We start from the raw sequence: 22,593 nt of genomic DNA, 5'->3' as shown, positions 1-22,593 counted from the left end.
AATACTTGCACAAACTACTACAAAACTAGAGCAACTAGCCGACTCTTATATGAGTCTATTTCATGACAAGTCCATATGAAGAGTCCAAATAAAAAAAATACTTTGTATTTTAATATCTAATATGTCAATTTTATAACAACTAAAATGACACTTTAAATACTTAATAATAAAAAATTAAAAAAATTAAAAAAAATGAAAACTTTAATTAATTTAAGCATTTAACTAAGCTATGTACCCAATTCAAAACTATATCACTATGACAACGTACGCTACCCTTCCGTTTCTTCATTTTCTGTCTAAAACAATTAAAACCAGACATCGTATGCCCAATTAACGTGGGTGGTCCACTGATTTTTCAACTTTATTCAACCCAATCCCAAATTTTGTTAGGTCAATTTACAAGTATTCAAAACAGATCTAATTTAATATTTACCTGATCTTATAATTAAACTTGATTTACCTAATTTCAAAATAAATTCAAAAATATATAAAAATATGGATGCAAAACGTGACTTTAAACTAACTCGAAATATGAATATTTGTTTAAAATCGATCTAATGACTATAATGAACAATTCTAGTCACCATTAACTTTTCAATCTTAACAATTTTTTAATCCCAAAAATCAAACTAATCTCAGCTGAAATAAATACTCCTTTCGTTTTTTTTTGTTTTTGTTTATTTTTTGCACAATTTTAAAAGTAATTTTTGAGTTTTAATATGTCTTAATACGACATGATAAAAGTTTTAAAAAAATAACCAATAAAAAATATACATTAACATAAATCTAACAAGATATAATATAGATATGTTTTATCTTTTAAATATATCTCAAAAATATTAATTAAATTTCTCCTTTTTCATATATAACATTTCAAACGGAAACAATATTTGAGACCAAATATAACTATCACTTTTTTCTTACATTATTCCAAATTGGATTTTCACCCTTTTAACAGCTCACAGCCTCACACTCGCACTTATTCTCCTTCACTCTATTTATACCTTTCACATTTATTTCTCCTCTCTTCATCTCCTCTTTCCACAAAGATCTGTCGGTGCTCTTTTCTTGGTAAATATCTTCTCTTCCAATCAATCCCTATTTTCTCGATTTCTCGATTACCCAATTAAGAATTCCCCCTCAAGATCGCTAATTTCTTTCTGGGCATTTTTCTTTTCAGATCAACCTTTGCAGAAATCCACAAATGGGATCAGTTGCCATGGATTCAAAATCAAGCAATGGTGAATCCCCAATTCCGTTCATGATCTTCATCGGGTATGATCCAAAAGAAGACATTGCATATGAAGTTTGCAAGTATTCAATTCTTAAACGTTCTTCAATTCCTGTTGAAATTCACCCTATTAAACAATCTGAATTAAGGCAAAAAGGGCTTTATTGGAGAGAAAGAGGGAAATTAGAAAGTACTGAGTTTTCTTTCTCCAGATTTTTAACCCCGCATTTGGCTAATTTTGAAGGTTGGGCTATGTTTGTTGATTGTGATTTCCTTTACTTATCTGATATTAAGGAATTAGTTGATTTAATTGATGATAAATTTGCAATTATGTGTGTTCAACATGATTATGCCCCTAAAGAAACCACTAAAATGGATGGTGCTGTTCAAACTGTTTACCCTAGAAAGAATTGGTCTTCAATGGTGTTGTATAATTGTGGGCATTCAAAGAATAAGATTTTAACACCTGAGATTGTCAACACACAAACTGGAGCATTTCTTCATAGATTTCAATGGTTAGAGGATAATGAGATTGGGGAAGTCCCTTTTGTGTGGAATTTTCTTGTGGGTCATAACCGGGCTGTCGAGGGTAAACCAGAGACCGAACCCAAGGCCATCCATTACACTCTTGGCGGGCCTTGGTTCGAGGCGTGGAAGGATTGTGAGTTTGCTGATTTGTGGATCAAAGAGTTGGAGGAATATGAGAAGAGTAAGAAGGTTGAACAAAATGGTGTGACGATTTGAATCCGTCCCATTCAATTTGCTACATTTATACCAATCAGCTCTTGTATTGGATTCCTCAATGTAGCAAATCGAGAGAAATTAGTTGTATTGTTTTTTCCACAATTTGTTGATTGTATTTTTTCACTGCTTAGAGCATATGCTTATTCTTGGTAGTAATGTAGAATACTTTAGAGTATGTATTGGTGTATTTTCTTCATAATTCTTGTTGTGAAAGTGGGAATGTAATACTGCAATGAATTCAGATATGAGTTTAGCAATAAAGATTATGTATTTTGTATGTTTATAATGACTTTAATGTTGGTTTATGCTGGTTGATGATGATCTTTCATTGAATGCCTTGGAAGTGAGTTTTGTCAAGCTGTTGGTGCTGCTTTTTTGACCCTTTTTTAGTCTTATGTGATCCAATTGATGCTCTTTATAGCATGTTATTAAAGTTACCTCTTTCCATCATGCTAATTGCTCGTCTTATGCATGCTTTCTGTCCATTTGAATTTGCTATATACTTAGTTGGGTGATGAGTATCTGATAGCTGTCGGGAAGAGGCATCGTGGAGGGGTAGAAAAACAGAAGCCGAGAGATAATAGAGTATATAACATATTGTGGGGCTACAAGGTGAGACCGTTAATATGTTACTACTCTATCACAAAGTTTTTGTTATAGGCCCTATAATATGTTGTATATTCTATTAAGAAATTCACCATTAGATACGTAATCCAATCTAAGGCCTTGGCTGACATACGATACTGTAAGATTCGTTTTGTTCAGGTTCGACTTGTTCGTTAGAAGATGAATGAGTTGAGGATGTATAATTTTCTCTGGAGAGGGGTGGGTTATCTTCGATTACAATAATAAAGTAAGCTGAAGGTATGACTACATCCTTCTAGTCTGAGTCTGATTATTCCATATTGTTTGGGGTTAGAAGAGGCTAAATGATAATGATGCAGTAGCTTCACAGAGTAGAGGTAAAACTCTACTTTGTATAATTGTATGGGTGGGTGCGTTATGCTCTTTTAAATCTGTACCCACCTAAAAAATTTTCATTTCTACCACCTATTTATTAATGATGACGGATAAAATTTTTATAATCATGTTTGTCCTTTGAAAATGCATTTAAATTCATCCTCACCGACTATGGGCTATGGCCATATGGATATACACATCATGGGTGTATATACCTTAAATCTGCCACACATTCACTCCATATTTGCGTTATATGTGCTCTATACAATCGTGATTCAATATGAATTTAATATGTCTATTTTTATGTAAACGTTGCAATGTAATAAGATAAAATTAATGTTTATAATTTTTGTCAATAGTGTTAAATTGAAGTTTTGCATAATTGATATAAAGTAGTACATTATACATGTGACATATGCAAGAGACATGACACGAGTTGAGTGGGTATGGTGCAGGGTGGGTGCATATAAGGTGGACCTACTCATGCATTATCCAGTGGGTAAGACCTCGTACCCACAACCTACTCATGCATTATCCAGTGGGTAAGACCTCGTACCCACAACCTACTCATGCATTATCCAGTGGGTAAGACCTCGTACCCACAACCTACTCATGCATTATCCAGTGGGTAAGACTTTGCATACTCATCCACTTGCTACCCATCAAATTAATACCGATACCAAGTCCAACTTAAACAGATGTGGTGTGAAATTCATATAATTTTATCTATTTTATATCCTTAATTGACCTGACTTTGTACGCAAATACTATTTTGATGACTAAGACTATAAACAAATAGTAGAATAGATTGTCGTTGATAAGATAGGAAAATGAGAAGACACATTTCAAAAAATAGCATCATAATTCTTATTAATAATCTACTTGTATATCTTATTTATAAAATATATCTTATTTAAATTAAGTAATATTCCAGATCTATTTAAACCAATTTTATAATCTGTCATTATAAATTATATTGATCCAAACTGCTCCATAGCACAAAATTTCCTAAGAATCCCTCCAGGCTAACACAAGCAAAATTACCTCCTCACTAATTAATTACCTTAATTACCAATCAAAGTCTTAATCAAACACACTTTTACACAGACTGCCACACTTCCACAGACTCCCGCCTCTTACTCCGTAAACACCTCCCTGCTTAAATCCCTGTTTATATTGTTTTCTTGGCATTTTACGATCTACCCTTTAATCCAAAAAAAAAACAAAATAATTACGCCATTAATAATTAACAATGATTAAACTCAATAAACATTTTCTAATCATTCTCATAATCACAATCTTGTTCATCTCCAACCTTTTCAGATCGGTGAGGGCGAAATCGGAAGAAGAAGCATCAGAATGTACATCATTAATGATAGGTCCATGCCATAATAGGGCTAAAGCTCAAAAACTAAATTACATAGCCATAGGAACAATATTAATATTTAGCATGGTTGGGGTATCACTGCCCTTAATTTGTAGGGTATACCCTGGTTTTAGTCCTGATAAAAACATTTTCCTTTTAATAAGAGCATTTGCATCTGGGGTTATATTAGCCACAGGATTTATGCATGTAATGCCTGATTCATGGAATGATTTAACTTCACCGTGTTTGCCTCATAATCCTTGGCGGAATTTCCCTTTTACTCCTTTTATTGTTATGATTTCTGCTTATGCTACTATGATGATGGATTCTTTTTTTACTGCTTATTATCAAATAAATAATGGTGATCATAATGGCGATGATGAGAGCTCAAGATTGTTAAAGGATCGTGTCGTAGCTCAGGTAATAATATAACTGTGTAGGTATTATAGAATAGAGGTAATACTAAATAGGGGCGGAGGGGCAAATATATGCCCCTAGTATCATTCGACCCACTTAACTTTTTTGACTCTTAAAAGTTTAGATATTTTTGCTATATATGATAACAAAAAAATAATAATAAAATAACGCTATTGCATAGAACTCAGTTATGACTTAACAATTAGATAACCAGAAAAAATATTAAAAATTGCAAGTAGCATATTATTATATATAGTGACATTTATCAATTAATTTGAATGAATATGATTGTATAATATGATACGATTTTTTCTCTATTGGTTTGCAAAGTAGCTTAATGGTTTGTGGGGAAATATAAATAACTTCTTTTCTAAAAAAAGAAATTTGTAACCCATCTAAATTTCTTAGTCCAATAATAACTATTTGAGTTTTGATATTTTTTTTTGATAGAAAAGGTAGGCTAAGACAAAGAAGAAACCAAATCAAAATACGAAGCGTCCTTGAGCCAGACCGGGACAATATCTCCCAAAACAACATCACTAATACCGGAGATAGCCCAACGAGCTAACCTATGGGCAACCCCATTACACTCACGATAACAAAACTGATATGAAATGGACATAAATTGATAAATTACACGGTGTAATGGCAAAATTTGTAGATATGCAATATCGGCTTATTGTTGACTTTAACAGTAACTTATTTAACGCACCTAATCTAAAACCTGAATCCGTCACTGATTAACTAAATACTATATTATGGTGCAGGTTTTGGAATTAGGAATAGTGGTACACTCAGTAGTAATAGGCCTATCAATGGGCTCATCAGATAATCCATGCACAATTAAGCCACTGATTACAGCCATTTGCTTCCATCAACTCTTTGAAGGAATGGGCCTTGGTGGTTGCATCTTACAGGTTCTACTTTTCACCCTTAATTAATTTATATCTCACTCTGACTTTACTTCCATTCTCATTGTTAAATTCATGACAATTCGTCACATAATTATCTCGAGTATGAACACATACAAGGCACCCGCATGGTTTCGGGCCTACAAATTCACAGATAATGAATGTTGACTTGCATACATTGTACACATTTATGGAGTTCACTCTTTTCTAAAACCATATGGTATTAGGAGGAATACCCACCAAGCATATACTTATATATTTGCATTATATACCTTGACATTAATGTCAAGGAATCAACTCAACAAAAAACTTAAGCCGATGATTGAGGCCTCAGAATATGTTCTATACTCTAACACGCCCCCTCACATAGGAGCCCATTGGACTAGAAGTGGAGATGCGCATAAGCACTGAATATTCCACTTTAAATGAAGGGTGGTTGAGATTCGAACCTGTGACTTCTTGTCACGATAGGTCTGATATCATTTCAAGAAACAACTTAACAAAAAGCTTAAGCTGTTGGTTGTGACCCCAGAATATATTATAAACTCTAACAATTAATTGAATTGAAATGTGGATGAAATTGACAGGCTGAATATGGGATGAAGGTAAAAGCAATAATGGTGTTTTTCTTCTCAGTGACAACACCAATTGGGATAGTGTTGGGGATTGTATTACAGAAAGTATACAACGAGAATAGTCCAACAGCATTGATAGTGGTTGGAGTTCTAAATGCAGTGTCTGCAGGATTACTCATTTATATGGCTTTGGTTGACTTATTGGCTTCAGATTTCAAGGGACCTAAACTTCAAAATAACCTTAAGCTTCAATTTTGCTGTTGTGTGCTTGCTTTTATGGGCACTGCGATTATGTCTTTCTTGGCTAAATGGGCTTAGTTTTGGTGTACTATCTTACTCTGATAATGTATTTACAGCAGCCTCATCTCTTTTCTTTTTCTTTTATCTTTTTCAAAAATTATGTAAAAAAAAAAAAAATCATAGTTATTTTTTGAATTTTTTTTGTGAATTCAGCTCATCTTGTATTAGACCGTTTCACTAAGAGACGAACCCATATCATTAGCTCATCATTTCTTTCATTAATCACTTTAACATACTAAACGTACATAGCTGAGCCAATAGAGATGATTTCACTTTGAAACCGTCTCATTTAAGAATCGGTATTGTGATAATCTACTCATAGATAACCTATTTAGATAACCTATTAGTATATATAACTCCTTATTATAAGATCCTGTAATTAACTAAGAGACAGTCTCTGAGCTCTTTAATTTTAAGTTTTTAGTGAGTGATCTTTTGATAGTTAATTTTTTAGACCTATTTTCATACCATCATCATCACTTTATACTTTTTTCTACATAATATTAAAAACCCACTTACTCTATAAATTCATTTTTTTTATTAATGTGTGATATGTGATACGTGATTATCATAGTTGAAAAATATAGAAACGAAAGGAACATAAATAATAAGTAATACATTTCTATAATCTAACAAAATTTAGATCTTATTAAATATTTTTCTCGTTCTCAAATTAAATTCAATAATTATTTACTTCGATTGAAAAATTACATGATATTTGCTATATACTTCCTTTGTTATTCTTTACTTGCACTCAAAAGTACACTATTTATGCATTACGACTATTATACGAAAAAAATATCACATAATATTAAATTTTTATAATATTTTACCTCTATATAATTCTCAATATAAATGATAAAACAAAATCATTATATTGCACACAAATATATTTGGATGAGATGCATTGAAAATAATGATAAATTGATAATGATGACAGTAATAATCGGGATTCGGGACTATCCAACTGTAATGTTAACTTGCTAATTAGTGTCATTAAAGTAGCAATATGTTTTTACAAGTGAATCATTAGTTCAACAAAGTCGTTGTAGTATAGTGGTAAGTATTCCCGCCTGTCACGCGGGTGACCCGGGTTCGATCCCCGGCAACGGCGTAGATATTATTTTTGCTAACCTTTTTCTTGTATATAATCTGAGCATTTCTCAAGGCCAACACAGTGCCAAAAGCAAAGAAATTGAGAATGTTCTTGTTAAACGCGCGTTAATGATTCCAACTTCAAAGTGCACCATTTCTTCCAATTACGTCATAGTTTTCTGTCAAAAATAGCTGGTTTTTTATAATGAGACTGAAAATTCATAACTGGTTTTTTATAATAAGACAAAGAAAATTCATCAAAAGAACATTTGTGGCAGGAGGTTGAAGATCCTACCCGGATCCAATTGGATCTTACCCTTTTTTAAGGTAAAGGTCTTTTTTTGGAACCCTTGACCCTAAGGGTCTAGGTTTGGATCAGAGCTCAAAAAATACTTTTAAGGGTCAAAATCCGGATAAACACTTATCCAAAAACAAAGATTAGGGATACATACTAAAGTATAAGATGGGCCATTCACGGTCTCACTATGCGCAAGTACTATGTATAAAAGAAAATATTACACTTGCAGTGATCTTTACTAAAATTTATGTAATTAAGACGATAATAACACTAATGTACATTAAAATCATAATATTACCGTTTGCACAAAAGTTCAATGAGAAACTTTAAACTAAAAATTTTATTTCACTTAGCTGTATATTGATAGAATACATGTTGTATAGTACATGTTATATATACATATACACAAAAAATTTATTCAATTAAACAAAAAAAGAATAAACCTATGTTACTATTTTACATAAAAACTGCTTAAGATCAATACAAGAACAAAAACATATGTATGTATACTTGTACAACAAAACCAAAAAAGCTATAGTTAATTGGTTTAGCAGTCCGAAAACGTGACCTCATCGGTGTTGGAAATTGAAGGACTTTACGGCGAAAGCAAAGATGGCAGCAAAGCAAACGGCGAAGGCGACGATGATTCCAGCAACACCTCCTAAGAAGTCATGCTTGAAATCAAAGTAATTTTCTACAAATGTCTGAACTGTTTTAGGCTCGTAGATGCTGTCTGTGACTATATCTTGCAAGTCTCCAAATTGTGATGCTACTAATCCATAAAGTGTCCATGCTACTGGACATATGTAGTAGTACCATCTCCACCATTGAGGAATTTTCTGTTTTTAACAAATAAAGTATGAAGTATACGTTAGAAACCAGTGATAGAAGAGAATTGATCATGTTAATTGTTATGAACAGGGGAGAATTTAAGCCTGAGCTTGCCTAGGTGGCCCCATCATTTGACTAAATACTATTAATGTTATTCTCGGGCCTCCACCTTCAGCTTTAGGTTTTGATTGAGTTGATTTCTTGAAATGGTATTAGAGCCAGCATGACAAGAGGTCATGGGTTCGAATCTCAACCAACCCCATTATACGTGGAATATTTAGCGCCAGGTATGGTAAGGGTCTTTGCTGCATTCACACTTCTAGTCTAAAGGGCTCTTGTGTGAGGGGACATGTTAGAATATATAAGATATCCTGGGCCTCAACCATCAGTTTAAGCTTTTAGTTGAGTTGGTTCAATGACAATTAATATCGAATTGAATAATAATAATTATTAATATATAACATAGAACAATGACAGTCAAGCCGGTTCAGTACGCATGTACAAATTATTGTTTGTCTATTCTATAATAATATCCTGGATTTGCCCCTGGCTATGAGTAATATATAAATGATAGTAAGGCCTTAATGGTCAGTGATTGATGTAACATTGCTGATCTATATTAAGGGTTAGTTGCACAAAACGTTTCAAGTCCGGTTTTGATGGGTGGTCTGAAGTGCGATGAATAGGACTAATTTGTATATGATAGATTATTAGTTACGATTTCAAAGAGTAACTTACAGGTTTGGGGATAATGAATCCAGAGAAGAGGTTCCAAATTCCGTAGAAAGCAGCAGCGACGATGGCAGCAACGTGGTGGTTTGGTGTGACAGCAACGGACATCATGCCGTAGAAGGTGAAGTAAAGGAGTGTGAAGAACATGTAGAACAAGTACCAGAAAAATTTCGCAGCTGTCCATTCGAATCCTATCAGGGCATACACTATAAGACCATATGCAGATGCTTGGATAAAAATGTATGGAATCTCAACCAATGCCTGCAATCAGTAAATCCCAAGTTAGTCCAACTTCTTATTTGTGATAGGAACCAATTCTAGCAAAACTTAACCTAATCAAGCCGTGACAGCTTGTCACATGATTACCCCATGGGCCCACTCGTGTGGATACACCCACAAGCCAGAAGCCCCGGGATATGTTATATATAACATATCATTATTCGATACTGAATGAGACTAAATATAGTTACCTGAGCAAAAGCATAAGGTAATGCTGAGTACATTCCTGCAGCCTTTTCTCTGTAAAAGACTGTTCTTTCAATTGCAACAACTGGTTGAACTGAAGAAGCATTTTGCACACCGAGAAACATGACAGCAGCGTACATTGAACCCATTGCATTGAATAAATTTTTGGTTTTTCCACTGCAGAATAACATAAACACATCATAAATATGATCATAAGTATTATTTAAGTACACTTTTCTAAGGAAATTTTTGGTGAAGTATAACGTACGTTTTGCCTCCGAGTTGCCAGAAGATGGTTCCGAACATGAGAGCAATGCAAATGGTGAAGACTAATCGAACAGCAGTGTAAGGAGTATTACGCCAATACGATAATCTTTGTTTCCACAAACAAGCCAAAGTTTGTGAAAAGAATGATTGGGAAAATTGAGTAGGGAAATAAAGGTCTTGTGAACCAGGTTTAGGTGCACCTAGTTCTTGGATCAATGCCTTGTTTCTCCTGTAAATAAAATTTACCATTATAGTTAGATTATATTGGTGATTATTAATTGGTTGAGTATAGCTTAATGCATGACTTTCATTGATATATTACCTGTATAAATCTGAGTTCTTGTAATATTCTGTAAAATCTACTCCAAGTGCAGTTTCTTGTGCTGGTGTTGAGACTTCCAACATCCACGTTGCTGGGTTATAACCATCTGTGATTTTGTGTACTCCTTGTATACCCTGGAAAACCCGCATGTGTACTTTTAAATACAAGAATTTCGAATAGACTATATATATGTTGTGAGTACAACTATCTACTTAAACATTTGATTGAGTTGATTCCTTAATTTGGTATCAGAGCCAAAGTGACAAAATGATCACGACTTTGAATTTCATCCATCCCTCATTTCAAGTGGAATATTTACCACCATGTATAAAGAGGGCATATGTTGCATCCACACTTCCATGCCAAAGGTCTCTCGTGTAAGAGGCGTGATAGTATATAACATCATGGAGGTTCAAACATGGTCCATGAGCTTAAGTTTTTGAGTTGATTCTTTTACAATTTCATTTTACTAACAAGGGTAAGGTTGCATACATTCAACCCCAAAACCCTACATTGGTGGGAGCCATTTGATGTCATTGGATAATGGAATGGAGTGTGAGTTAGAGAGGACTTTTGATCATATGTTAAGATTAAGGTTTTGACATTGTTGTAATTCTGTAATTCAAAGCCGATTCTATAAGTTGTGAAGGCTAAAGTAATGTTTGTATATAGTTCTAGTTTACCTCAAAGTACTTGATTAATTCACATGAATGATGTCCCAAAGGTCCAACATATATTTCTTGACCTCCTCTTTTCATCAAGAATAGCTGCATTAAATCCACCAATCAAAACAAACCATAAGAATTTATCATAATGATTTCTACAAAAGATTATCATTGCCATATTTTCACTCTTAAAGCTTTCTTTACCTCATCGAAAGCCTCGAAAATGTCAATACTAGGTTGATGAATGGTGCACACGACAGTCCTTCCTGTATCGACTGTGTTTCTGACCGTCCTCATTACAATAGCTGCGGCTCTTGCATCGAGCCCTGAGGTTGGCTCATCCATGAAGATAATCGACGGGTTTGCTACAAGCTCAACCGCGATTGTAAGTCTTTTTCTCTGTTCCGTTGAGAGACCGCTCACACCTGGAAGCCCGACAAGCGCCCCTCTCAATGTAGTTAGCTCTACTAGCTCCATCACTTCTTCGACAAACATCTGAAAACACGAATAAACATTAAGTTCATTGGAAACGAAAATCACGTATCCTAAATTGATGAAAGAATGTTGTATGAATAAGAACCTCTCGTGTTTTAACATCGACATCAGGAGACAAACGAAGCCAGGCCGAGTACAGCAGAGATTCATGGACAGTAACATGAGGAGAATGGATGTCATTTTGCTCACAATATCCTGAAATTCTAGCAAAAGTTTCTTGTTTTTTCGGGTATCCTGAAATCTTAATCTCTCCATCGATATATCCTCCGGTTTTCCTTCCAGCAAGAACATCCATAAGGGTAGTTTTTCCAGCACCACTGACTCCCATTAGAGCAGTTAGAACACCCGGCCTAAAAGCTCCACTTACACCTTTTAGAAGTTCCAATTTATCTTCGGTTACACCTTGATCTTTCATTTCCTGCATACGTTTTATTTTGTTGAAGTCCTTTTCTAGTCGATGGAATATATTGCTTATAGAAGCTATGATCAGGTCTGTCGAAGGTTGGATGACGAGAAACCATACCCTTATAACAAAAGATAAGGAGGCTGCAACCAGTAAGACCCTCAGCTCGAGAATATCATCAAAGGTTTATTTACCTGGGGCATATCAACGGAATACCGAATATTATCAAAGGTGATGGAATGTTGCTCGAAAGGAAGAACCATTCCTCTTTTCGCTCGTTGTGTTGCTTCAACAACCTCACTTTGAGAAGCTCTTTGTTGTGCCAACTCTAAGGCACCTCCACTACCATTTGTGTTCTTGTTCTCATCTTCTTCATCCGGAATCGCTTGAGCTTTTCCAAATGCTATATTTTCAATCAAAATTTTAGCATACTATCTTAAATCAAACAAAAAGGATTATGATTTGACAAATTCGGTATGCGAGAATGAAGTGTTAAGAGACACGTACGATTGAGATGAGCAAGACCAGCAGTGTACATTACGTTGAAAAGGAGAGTAAAACCGACTAATGCACCAGCTCCAATCCAATACCAATATGCGTATGGGAAAAAGCCACTGTTTCTAATGATTTCTACTCCAAGTGATACATTATTTGCAGTTTTCTGACTCCAACTATGTCCAAGGAACTCATTAACAAGAACAGCATTTTGAGCATACATCAAGGGTGAACACCAGTATCCCCAAATCCACCATCCCTTCACATTATCTGCATCATATTGAAAAAAGTTAGCAAGTTTTCTATGAAGATTACGCGTTTAGATATCAAAGTTTACAGCTTAGTTAATCGTAGTTCAAACAAGATATTAGAGTCGTACTTCTTGCAAGAACAAAGCCACCCAAGGCGAAAAGTGTAAGCAATGCAAATGCTCCAAATGTGTTTGCAACAATCATATTTCTTCCGAGTGCTCCAATGGCTCTAAATAGAGAAGAAGCCATCTGATTTACAAGTATCAAGATGAGGTAGAACTTAAACAACCTGAAAAAACACCAATTCATATTCATTATTTTACGTTTTATGTTTTATGTTTAAAGGGCAAGGAAAATGAACATATAAAGCTTATTTATAAGGGTTTATACCTTCCAACATAAGGGTCAAATCCAATGACATAGTATGTTATAAAAACCCAAACAGCACACTCAAAGAAGGCAATTGGGATTTTAAGGAACCAACTAGGAAGTGCATATGCCCAAGCCGGGAAGAAAAGAAGGTCACGATGCTTGTAGAATACCGGAAGTTTAGCAATTGTCATTGACATCTCGGCCATACCATTGAACATAATCATCACCACAGAGAAAAAGAGTGCACCATTAAAGATGTTACCGTCTGTTGTATTTCTTCTGTGCATCTTGGTTCGGAAGAACACAGTCATTGCTATGAAGGCCATTATAGTAAGCTGAATCACACCAAAACAAGAACATAAATACATTGTAAATTTCCTCCTGAATAAGTTGAGATGGTCCCACATCAATGAATTAAGATAAGCGTGCACACTTTATAAGTCATTGGAGTCCTTCCCATTGCCATATGGTTTTGGGATGATATCTTCTTGGCTTATGAAGTATGCACCTCGTGTTTTCCTAATTATATGCTGACATTGACAGTGAGTCCAGCTAAACTTAACAGTGTATAACATGTAACAAAAACAAACCTGAAAGAGTTTAAAGATGTAAACAAAGGAATTCCTCTTCATTAACAACCATTCTCGGTCCATACAAGCTTTGAAAAATTCCTTTTTACTAACACCATATTTGTTGGTTGTTAGAGCAGCTGGGTGACTTTTACTCTTGTCAAATGGTGCACCAAGTTCTTGAGCTAGCTTCCTTCCTACATGAAATGATTGGAATGCTTCTGCAAATTCCTTTGATGGGATAAACCGATATGGCTCCCTTCGTACCCAATATTGTTGCTGATCTTTCTTCGAGGTCACCTGTTATGATTGAACGAGTCATTTTACTATAGATCATTATAACCCAAAACTAAATAATTAACAATCTTTAGCTCTATTACCTCTTGCAAGAAATCCGCAACACCTTTCCTTTCAGGACACTTGAACCCTGTGGATTCGAAGAAGTCGAGCACATGTTCTCGAGGACCTTGGTACACAATAAGTCCATCAGAAAGAAGGATGATATCATCAAAAAGGTTGTATGTTTCAGGTGCTGGTTGTAGCAGAGAAATGACTGCAGTTCCATCAAGAATATGAACTGATTGTCTGATTGCATTCACAATTTGGTATGTTGTAGAACTATCTAAACCAGTTGATATTTCATCCATGAATAGAGCTTTTGCTGGACCCACTAACATTTCACCTGTATTTTGAGCAGGAAACAAAATCATTTTTTGTATAAGATGAAAGATGGCGTTGTGTTTGTATGTTTTCTGTTTTCTGCCTTCTAGCGACCTCATATGTCAGAAGATACTCGAGTTAAGTTTCCCTTCGACAGTGACCTCCTCATGATGAGGGTATTGGTCTGCCTTTTTTCTCATCTCCCCGATCCCTGCTTTGGACGGGACCTATGTTACTAGGACTCTTCATATTGCCTCACATACCCGTGTCCGATCCTTGATGGTCGGACATTGGTTTGGTACTTAGACACATTTTAGGCGTAAAATTGAATATTTAGACATATTCGATATTTTAACACGTACGAGTATCTGACATTAGTAATAGTAATATTATTGTATATAGAGTAAGATTATGTGTTTACCAGTTGTGACACGCTTTCTTTGTCCTCCTGAAATACCTCTGATCATTTCATCTCCAACCATAGTATCAGCACAAACCTCTAATCCTAAAATCTATAACATTTTACATATTTTCATAAGAACACTAAAACAAAAATACTTTTATATTTTTATAATTTTTTTGAATTAGATTTATTAGTTTTAAATTGATGAATTTACCTTTAGGATGTAATCTGTTACCACACTTTCTTCTTGTCCTTCAACTGAGGAAGCCTAAAGAATTTCCAACAATTTTCAAAATTAGCTCACCTCCAAATTTAAACAAAATAATAAAAATAGTCTTGTTAATTTTTTATCTGACCCAGACATTGATTCGAAACCCGACTAAATTGTATTATACTTTTGGAAAGTTGACCTGTAATTCCAAAATAATCCAATAATTTAAAAAAAAAATTATTTGTTGAGTTGACCGAATCTAATTAAATGTTTAATAACTAACACAAAAATGACTCCATCTAAATTCAATTTCAAATACCTTTTAGAAGTTGACTTATAATTTCAAAATGACCCAATAATTTAAAACCTTTAATTTATTAGTTCGACCCGAATTTAATTCAACGTTTAATAACCCTTTTAAAAATGACTCCACCCAAATTCAATTTCAAAATTTTCCTAAAAAGTCGACTTGTAAATTCAAAATAACCCAATAATTTTGAAATTTTTTATTTGTTGGGTTGACCCAAATCTAGTTAAATGTTTAATAAGTCACTTAAAAATAATTCAATCTATAAAATTTGTTTATGCATTTATACACCACAACACCCACACAAGAAAAGAGTTAACTACAGACAAATCCGATGAAATTTCATTTTAAACTAATCGATGATAAGAGTAGTAATTCATTAAACTTATATGTTAATCAACGTCTCTCTAATTTTATTCGATTCGATCACAAGTAATATCCTCTGTTTTTCAGTTTAAAAACAGAGTCCTCTGTTTTGTGCCCTGTTTCTAGGGTTTTGTAAATACCTTCATGAAAAGATCAATATCACGATCAGGCTTAATATTAGCTTCTTTCTCCCTTCTAGATAACTCAGCCAACATCTCTGCGAAATTATACACAATGTGAAATGATCAGACATCAGTAGAATCTTCTAGAAAGATCTAATAGAAATGGAAGAGAAATAACGAACCATAACGATAACCAACACCCTGAAATCTGGCAGCATAAGCAAGAGTTTCTCGAACAGTCATTTCACCAATATGAACATCATGTTGACTTATATATGCTGCTGTTCTTTGCGGTACAAACTCATTCATTTCATGCCCGTTGTATGTTACTTTTCCAGATACCTGTTTTTTATGTGTTCAATATCATTAATTTTTGGGGTAAATTACTTATTACTAATTATTATATTTTATTTGTCGATTAATAATTATATTTTATTTGTCAATTAATAGTTGATAGTTTAGCGGTTTTTTTCCCTCTAATCAATAAAATTTAACGTATAAGACTGCAAGAGGTATATTTTTTAAAGAAGTGAAAAAATATGTAAAAATCAGATAAAAAAAATTAAATGAATACACAAAAATTTAAAAATAAAAAAAATATATAGATTATGATCAAAAATAAAAATGAGATAAATGCAATTAAATGATCTAAAATAAAAATAGGTTTAATTCTTTGACAAGTAGTTGTATTTTAGTACTTTATTGCATATGTAAGCATGGGTCAAAAAACGAAAAGATTGTTTAACAACCTTTTCAAAAATGACATAAATCTAATTATCTAATCATTTCATCTTTTAATTTAACGCATTACACTAATAAGTTTTAGATAATAAATAGTATCTAAAAATTAAAAAATTATAAATTTTTAACTTTCTGGACTAAATTGTTTCGTAAAATAAGTATACCTGAAGATCTTTGTCAAGCTTTCCCGACAAAGCTAGAAGTAAGGTTGTTTTCCCTGAACTTGGAGGACCTAAAAGCAAGGTCATCCTGCAAGTATTACACAAAACTTGTTAGCCATGAATTATAATAAAATTGATTTTATACTTTTTTCCGTCATTTTAAATTTATAAATTCAATTAAAAAAATTACAAACTATATTGATGAATGTTGCAAACTCAAAAAATCAAAAGAATATGAATTAGTTATTTTTCCGTACCTGTTTGGTTTGATTATACCACTAACATCTTGAAGAATAGTTAAATGTTTCTTTCTGGTAGGAAGTACATGCAAAAATCCCAAGAAACCTTCCACAATATTTGTTATAAAATTAACAAATGAAGGCAAAGCTCTACTCCCTACATATACTTCAGCTCCAACATTTAAGTTCTCATATCTCACTTCAATAGTAGGAATGTCAATCCCAACTCTGTAAATTTCAACAAATTCAACTAACCCATTACTTTAAAACCCACAATTAACCAAAATCTAAATAAAATATTATAGAAGATACATAAATATTTTTATATTATATGGATTGATATTTTAGCATTATAAAGAGGAAACCCTAATAAGGTTTCTTTATATATTTATTATAAAATAATAATTTTAATAAAAAATTCCAACATTAACATCATATAGAGTTATAATCCTTTTTTTCAAAACAATAAACTTCTCGACATAGAGGCCAATGATAAGATATAGGCAGACCCATAATTTTAACCAAGGATTATGAAAATTGACTATGATAATTAAGACAAAAGTTACATTTATGATGGGGCATGAGCAACCCCAAGTCTCTATTAACTGTTAAAATCGTAAATATGTTATATATTCTATAAGTTGATAGTTGAAGCTCTCGAAAAAAAAAACATACCTTTCAATTCTATTTTTGAGTTTAAGCAAGAAATTCTCATTATCTTCCTCAGTAACATTGATCAATCTTTGAACCAAATTCTTCTTATCATTAAACCCAAGATTATGAATATCAATGTGATTAGGAACACCATGAGAAGCTGTCAAAATACCTTTCCTTAAACGATCATAAGTAGGAAGCTTTTCAAGAGCAGCCCATTTTAATGCTTCTTCATCATCTTCTTCTCTTGTTGATCTTGAAAATACACTTGTTGATTGACTCCTCCATATTGTTGAATTATTTCTTCTTAAACTCCCCCCAAACTTTGATAAATCAGTCCCATCCATACTTGTATCGACAATTTCTAGTACACTTTAAACTTACTTCTTAACCAAATCTATATATAGAAAGAAATCCCAAATACAAGGAGTATAATTTTATTTAACAAATTAAAGTGTTAATAAAGTGTATGTTAACTTTAAGGTTAAAGGAAAAGTGTTTAAGAAAAGAAATATATGAAATGAATGAATGAATTAATGGGAATGACGAAAGTGGTGATGTTTATATATAGAAAGTGAAAAATAAAGAAGAAAGGTTTATGAAAGGAAGTTTCATAATAAAATTAAAGTTGTTGGGAGGTAAAAGGGCGGCCTTACAACATTCAAAGGAGTTGAAAAAGTTTGATAGATTCAATAAATTGTATTCTCACTTTCCATGGGACCTTCTTTTGCCTAATCTAATGGTGAATTTTTTGACTTCTCATTTCCTACTTTAAAAAATTGAGAAAGGAATATTATGTTGTTCAATAATAATAATAATAAATATAATAATAATAATAATACCCCCAAGATGAACAATTGGGGAAGGAATAAGAATTTTTTACCTAATCATGGTCAGTTTTGGTATGTTCTATACTATAGGTTTACTATTCCCTTGTTTACCGAAGTTAGTCTATGTCCGAGCTGTAATACCCTTAAGATGGACAAATAGAGGGATCATGTTGTTCATTGTTCTAGTGAGGTTAGTGTGAAGTTCCGCCACAATCACGCTGTTATCAAGGATTGCATCATTCTCTTTTAGTAACTCAAGCAGCACCAAGTCCAGAGTATATATTTTTCACAGACTAGTTTTTTGTATTTAAAAGGTTGTGGGTGCTCAGTTTATTGCTTGACTCCCCACCAACTTTTTGTGAAGTCTTTCTCTATGAAATGGAATACAGTTTTATAATAATAATAATAATAATTTGTTGTAATATAATACTTATAGTCTAGTACGATGTTGGTTTGATACAAGTATTAAGAAAATAATTGGTTAGCAGTAAAATATTTTTATTATTATTTATGGGTGGAGCAAAGATTTTAGAGACCCTATTTATTTTTGTGATGTCTTTTAAGATGGGCTCGTTCATTATATCAAAAAATAAAATCTTTTTCTATTTAAGAAAAATAATTCAAAGCAAAATGTATTGTAACATTATATTCTAAAATTGTTTCAAATATAAAAAGTTTACAAACAAATCACTTAAAAATGTTACTTAAAACTGCGCTTGAATAGCACTATTTAATATTATTTCTGGGTCCTAAACGGTCGACTACTTGACTTGTGCTCAGAAGCAACACTGTTATTAGCCTTAAATAATGACCAAAGTGTAAGAGTTTATGGGGGTAAGAAAAAAGAATATACTTCCTCTGGGTTTTAACATTAGCCATAATTCTGTTTTTTACGCTATCCAATGGATTTTAATTTTTAATATTTCTAAATTTATATAACGAAAAATTCTAAAAAGCTAATGAGAATATGCATTAAAAGGAATTAAACAAGATCCTACATGATTATGTTGTACATTATACATAGAAAAATACTCCCTTCGATTCATTGATTTAGGGACATTTCCCTTTTGCACCAAAAATTAGGAAGGGTGGAGGACCACTTAAAAGTGGGTGGAAAACTCCCTTTTTTCATAAAGAGCATTGATATTTATGTGTTCAGCTGGTCGCCTGAGAGACCGTTGAGAGACCGTCTCTTTGAGAGACGTATATGAGGCTCAACCCATTAAATCTTACTATCCACTTACTGTATTCTAAATGCCTACTTACATTATCTTAATGCCTACTTACAATATACTTAATGCTCTCCGAAAAAGTACTTAAAATGTCTACTTACAATATTTTTAATGTCTATCGAGAAATTTAACCTATTAGCCTATTTACCATATCTTTAAATGCCTACTTACAATATCTTTAATGCCTACTTACAATATACTTAATGACCACTGAATAAGTACTTAAGTACTTATAATACTCTTAATGCCTACCGAGAAGGTTACTCTATATTTTCCTTTTTGGGCCAACCCAATTAGAAATGGTCTCTCAAAGAGATCGTCTTTCATAAGAATTTGGGTTATGTGTTTTTATGTGTTGTTGTGTTATTATAGTAAGGGTAAAAGGGTAAAAAAAATGACAAAAATAGAAATGGGACATAATCAATGAATTGATCCAGTAAGAAAATGTCCCTAAATCAATAAATTAGAGGGAGTATATGTCAAATAAGATCAGTTGATGAAGAGTAGTTGCTACAGTTCCTGTAGCAACTATTAAAATCCAGACGAAGTAATAGAAATTACTTTGTGACATATATATAGTTATGTGGCAAGTATTGTGAACGACTTAAAAAGGAAAGTATAGTAAGTAGTATATATGGAATAAAGAAATTATTTAACATTTTGATTCATCATATTGGAGCTTGTTCGGCACAATGTAGTTAAGTGCGTAGTTGTTTCTGATTTAAGTGGGTGTAAGTGTACAATTGCAACCGGTAGATATTTAGATATCTAATTGGTGATGTAAATTTAATATTATTTGATAAAATTAGCAGTCATTATAGCTGTTAGAGTATACTCCTTATTTTAATATTTTAGAACTTTACAAATAGTAGTAATCTAAAAACAGCTAATGATCTAATACGTACATTACTAAAAACTACTAGTACTTAAAATGCTATGTAATCGAACAATGACATTTGTAATTTCAATTTTAGATAATCCTAAGCCCCATCTGACACAAAAAAAAAAGAGCATTTTGCAATGAAACGTTCATAGAAAAGATCTAAAATTTGAATATGATTTAATTTATATATCACAATATTATATTCCAAACATGTTCAACAACAAAAATGGACATCTCTAATGGAGAATTTAATGATTAATTAATCAAATATTATCATTGTCAATTTGCCTATCTACATTGAATATTCTTTTCCTAGCAGCCATTCCTAGCAAATAATGTAATGGTACTGTGATGGATAAATAGGAAGAAAAATACATTATTTTGACAATAAAATTATTATAATAATTAAATTATTAAGACAAGTTGCACCAAAATTTGTCTTTATACAATAATTTCCTGAAATTTTGTCATTTTAAGTTGCTAATATTAGAACGTGATATATTGAACAGAATAATTAAAAAAATGCAAGTTTGAACTGAATAGTAAAATTCGCAATAGTAAAATTAAACGAAATCAGGATTTTAGATTGAGTGAAGAATCGTTTTTCCTATCAATATCACAAGAAGATTTTGCTAAAAGTTAAACGTACTTGAGCAATTTTGTTACATTAACAATAAAAAGTAAGCCTTAAATAATGTAGAGTTTAATTATTATATGGACCAAATGTACACAGTTTATGAGAATTTAGAGAAGTGTTTAAAATAATTGTTAATATATATTAATCTTAACATTACATTGTATTTATATTAGAAAAGAAATATTTAAAATATTACATAGATTAATATAAATGCTATAAACAAAGATTACATGTAATATTATAAATTATTATAAGATAAAATAATTATATTCCCAAGATAATCATCATACTAATAGAGTTATCTTAATTGATATGTTGAGATTAAAATAATATGCAATTATATCTGTATTACCAAATACTTTATTATACTAAGTTTTTAATGATTTTTGAGGTTGAGTTGTAGAGATGACATCATATATATATATATATATATATATATATATATATATATATATATATATATATATATATATATATATATATATATATATATATATATATATATATATATATATATATATATATATATATATATACATATATATATATATATACATATATATATATATATATACATATATATATATATATATATATATATATATATATTATATTATATATATATATATATATATATATATATATATATATATATATATATATATATATATATATATATATATATATATATATATATAGAAAGTTAGAAAAAATATATGAAATTCAATTAGAATACAACGCTTTATTGTGTTATTTTTGGTATTTAAAGTTGTTCTCATTTATCATTTTAGTATGTTCTATTTTTTGTTCTTCTATAGAATCTTTCTATTTATATCACAAATTTTTGACAGAATTAAATTTGTTCATTTTTATTTTAATACTTCCTTTGATTTTTATTACTAGCATCGAATCCAATTTAGCATTAATGCTATGATCTCTACAATATTGTTCATAATTCTATGATATTTTACATATTGCAACTATTATACGAGAAAAAATATAATCATGTGGAATATTGTTTTATTTGTCTCGTCGTATATTTTCATAATATCAAATTTTTATAATTTTAGTTGGGTATAACTGTAATCTAGATAAAAATAATACGACAAACGTATTGGATTGCATAAAAAAGATTTTTGGGTGCAAATAAAAAAAATCGGAGGAAATATTTTTTTAATGCTTATGATCTCTACATATTTTTCACCTACTCCATTATAACATTTTTATATTGCTTATGGTTCTTACATGTTTCTCATTAGTTAACTTTATTTAAACATTTTTTTAATAATTTTGGTCTCCACTTTTTTCTCCATTAAATTTATTATTCATCATCATCATACTCAGTGTATCACGCTCATAGAAAACTATGGTCAGGGTCTGGGG

General features: G+C 31.8%; 3 protein-coding genes and 1 non-coding gene across 4 annotated transcripts; 3 read left to right on the top strand and 1 right to left on the bottom strand.

Annotated features, from left to right (window-relative positions):
- The first annotated feature begins 906 nt into the window (after positions 1-906).
- On the top strand, positions 907-2,236 carry LOC130826047 (protein CDI). The gene is made up of 2 exons (XM_057691531.1): positions 907-1,071; positions 1,181-2,236. Exon 2 carries the CDS (start codon positions 1,205-1,207, stop codon positions 1,973-1,975), a length of 771 nt encoding a protein of 256 aa, XP_057547514.1. The 5' UTR covers positions 907-1,071; positions 1,181-1,204; the 3' UTR covers positions 1,976-2,236.
- A 135-nt stretch (positions 2,237-2,371) lies between these two features.
- Positions 2,372-6,615, top strand: LOC130826039 (zinc transporter 7-like). Its single transcript, XM_057691518.1, has 3 exons — positions 2,372-4,721; positions 5,486-5,635; positions 6,217-6,615. Exons 1-3 carry the CDS (start codon positions 4,188-4,190, stop codon positions 6,520-6,522), a joined length of 990 nt encoding a protein of 329 aa, XP_057547501.1. The 5' UTR covers positions 2,372-4,187; the 3' UTR covers positions 6,523-6,615.
- A 931-nt stretch (positions 6,616-7,546) lies between these two features.
- On the top strand, positions 7,547-7,618 carry TRNAD-GUC (transfer RNA aspartic acid (anticodon GUC)). Its single transcript has one exon. It is a non-coding gene; the product is annotated as a tRNA-Asp (tRNA).
- A 591-nt stretch (positions 7,619-8,209) lies between these two features.
- Positions 8,210-18,175, bottom strand: LOC130814636 (pleiotropic drug resistance protein 1). Its single transcript, XM_057680767.1, has 21 exons — positions 17,650-18,175; positions 16,993-17,202; positions 16,739-16,823; positions 16,016-16,175; positions 15,852-15,928; positions 15,042-15,095; positions 14,846-14,936; positions 14,145-14,446; positions 13,786-14,064; positions 13,214-13,530; positions 12,952-13,112; positions 12,585-12,842; positions 12,272-12,480; positions 11,760-12,092; positions 11,384-11,674; positions 11,198-11,281; positions 10,515-10,648; positions 10,194-10,421; positions 9,931-10,102; positions 9,467-9,721; positions 8,210-8,736 (listed from the first exon to the last, which is right to left on the bottom strand). Exons 1-21 carry the CDS (start codon positions 17,973-17,975, stop codon positions 8,467-8,469), a joined length of 4,296 nt encoding a protein of 1,431 aa, XP_057536750.1. The 5' UTR covers positions 17,976-18,175; the 3' UTR covers positions 8,210-8,466.
- Positions 18,176-22,593: the final 4,418 nt, after the last annotated feature.

This window comes from Amaranthus tricolor, chromosome 1 (genome assembly GCF_026212465.1).
Source record: "Amaranthus tricolor cultivar Red isolate AtriRed21 chromosome 1, ASM2621246v1, whole genome shotgun sequence".
Lineage (NCBI taxonomy): Eukaryota > Viridiplantae > Streptophyta > Magnoliopsida > Caryophyllales > Amaranthaceae > Amaranthus > Amaranthus tricolor.
This window is presented reverse-complemented; position numbering and strand designations above follow the sequence as displayed.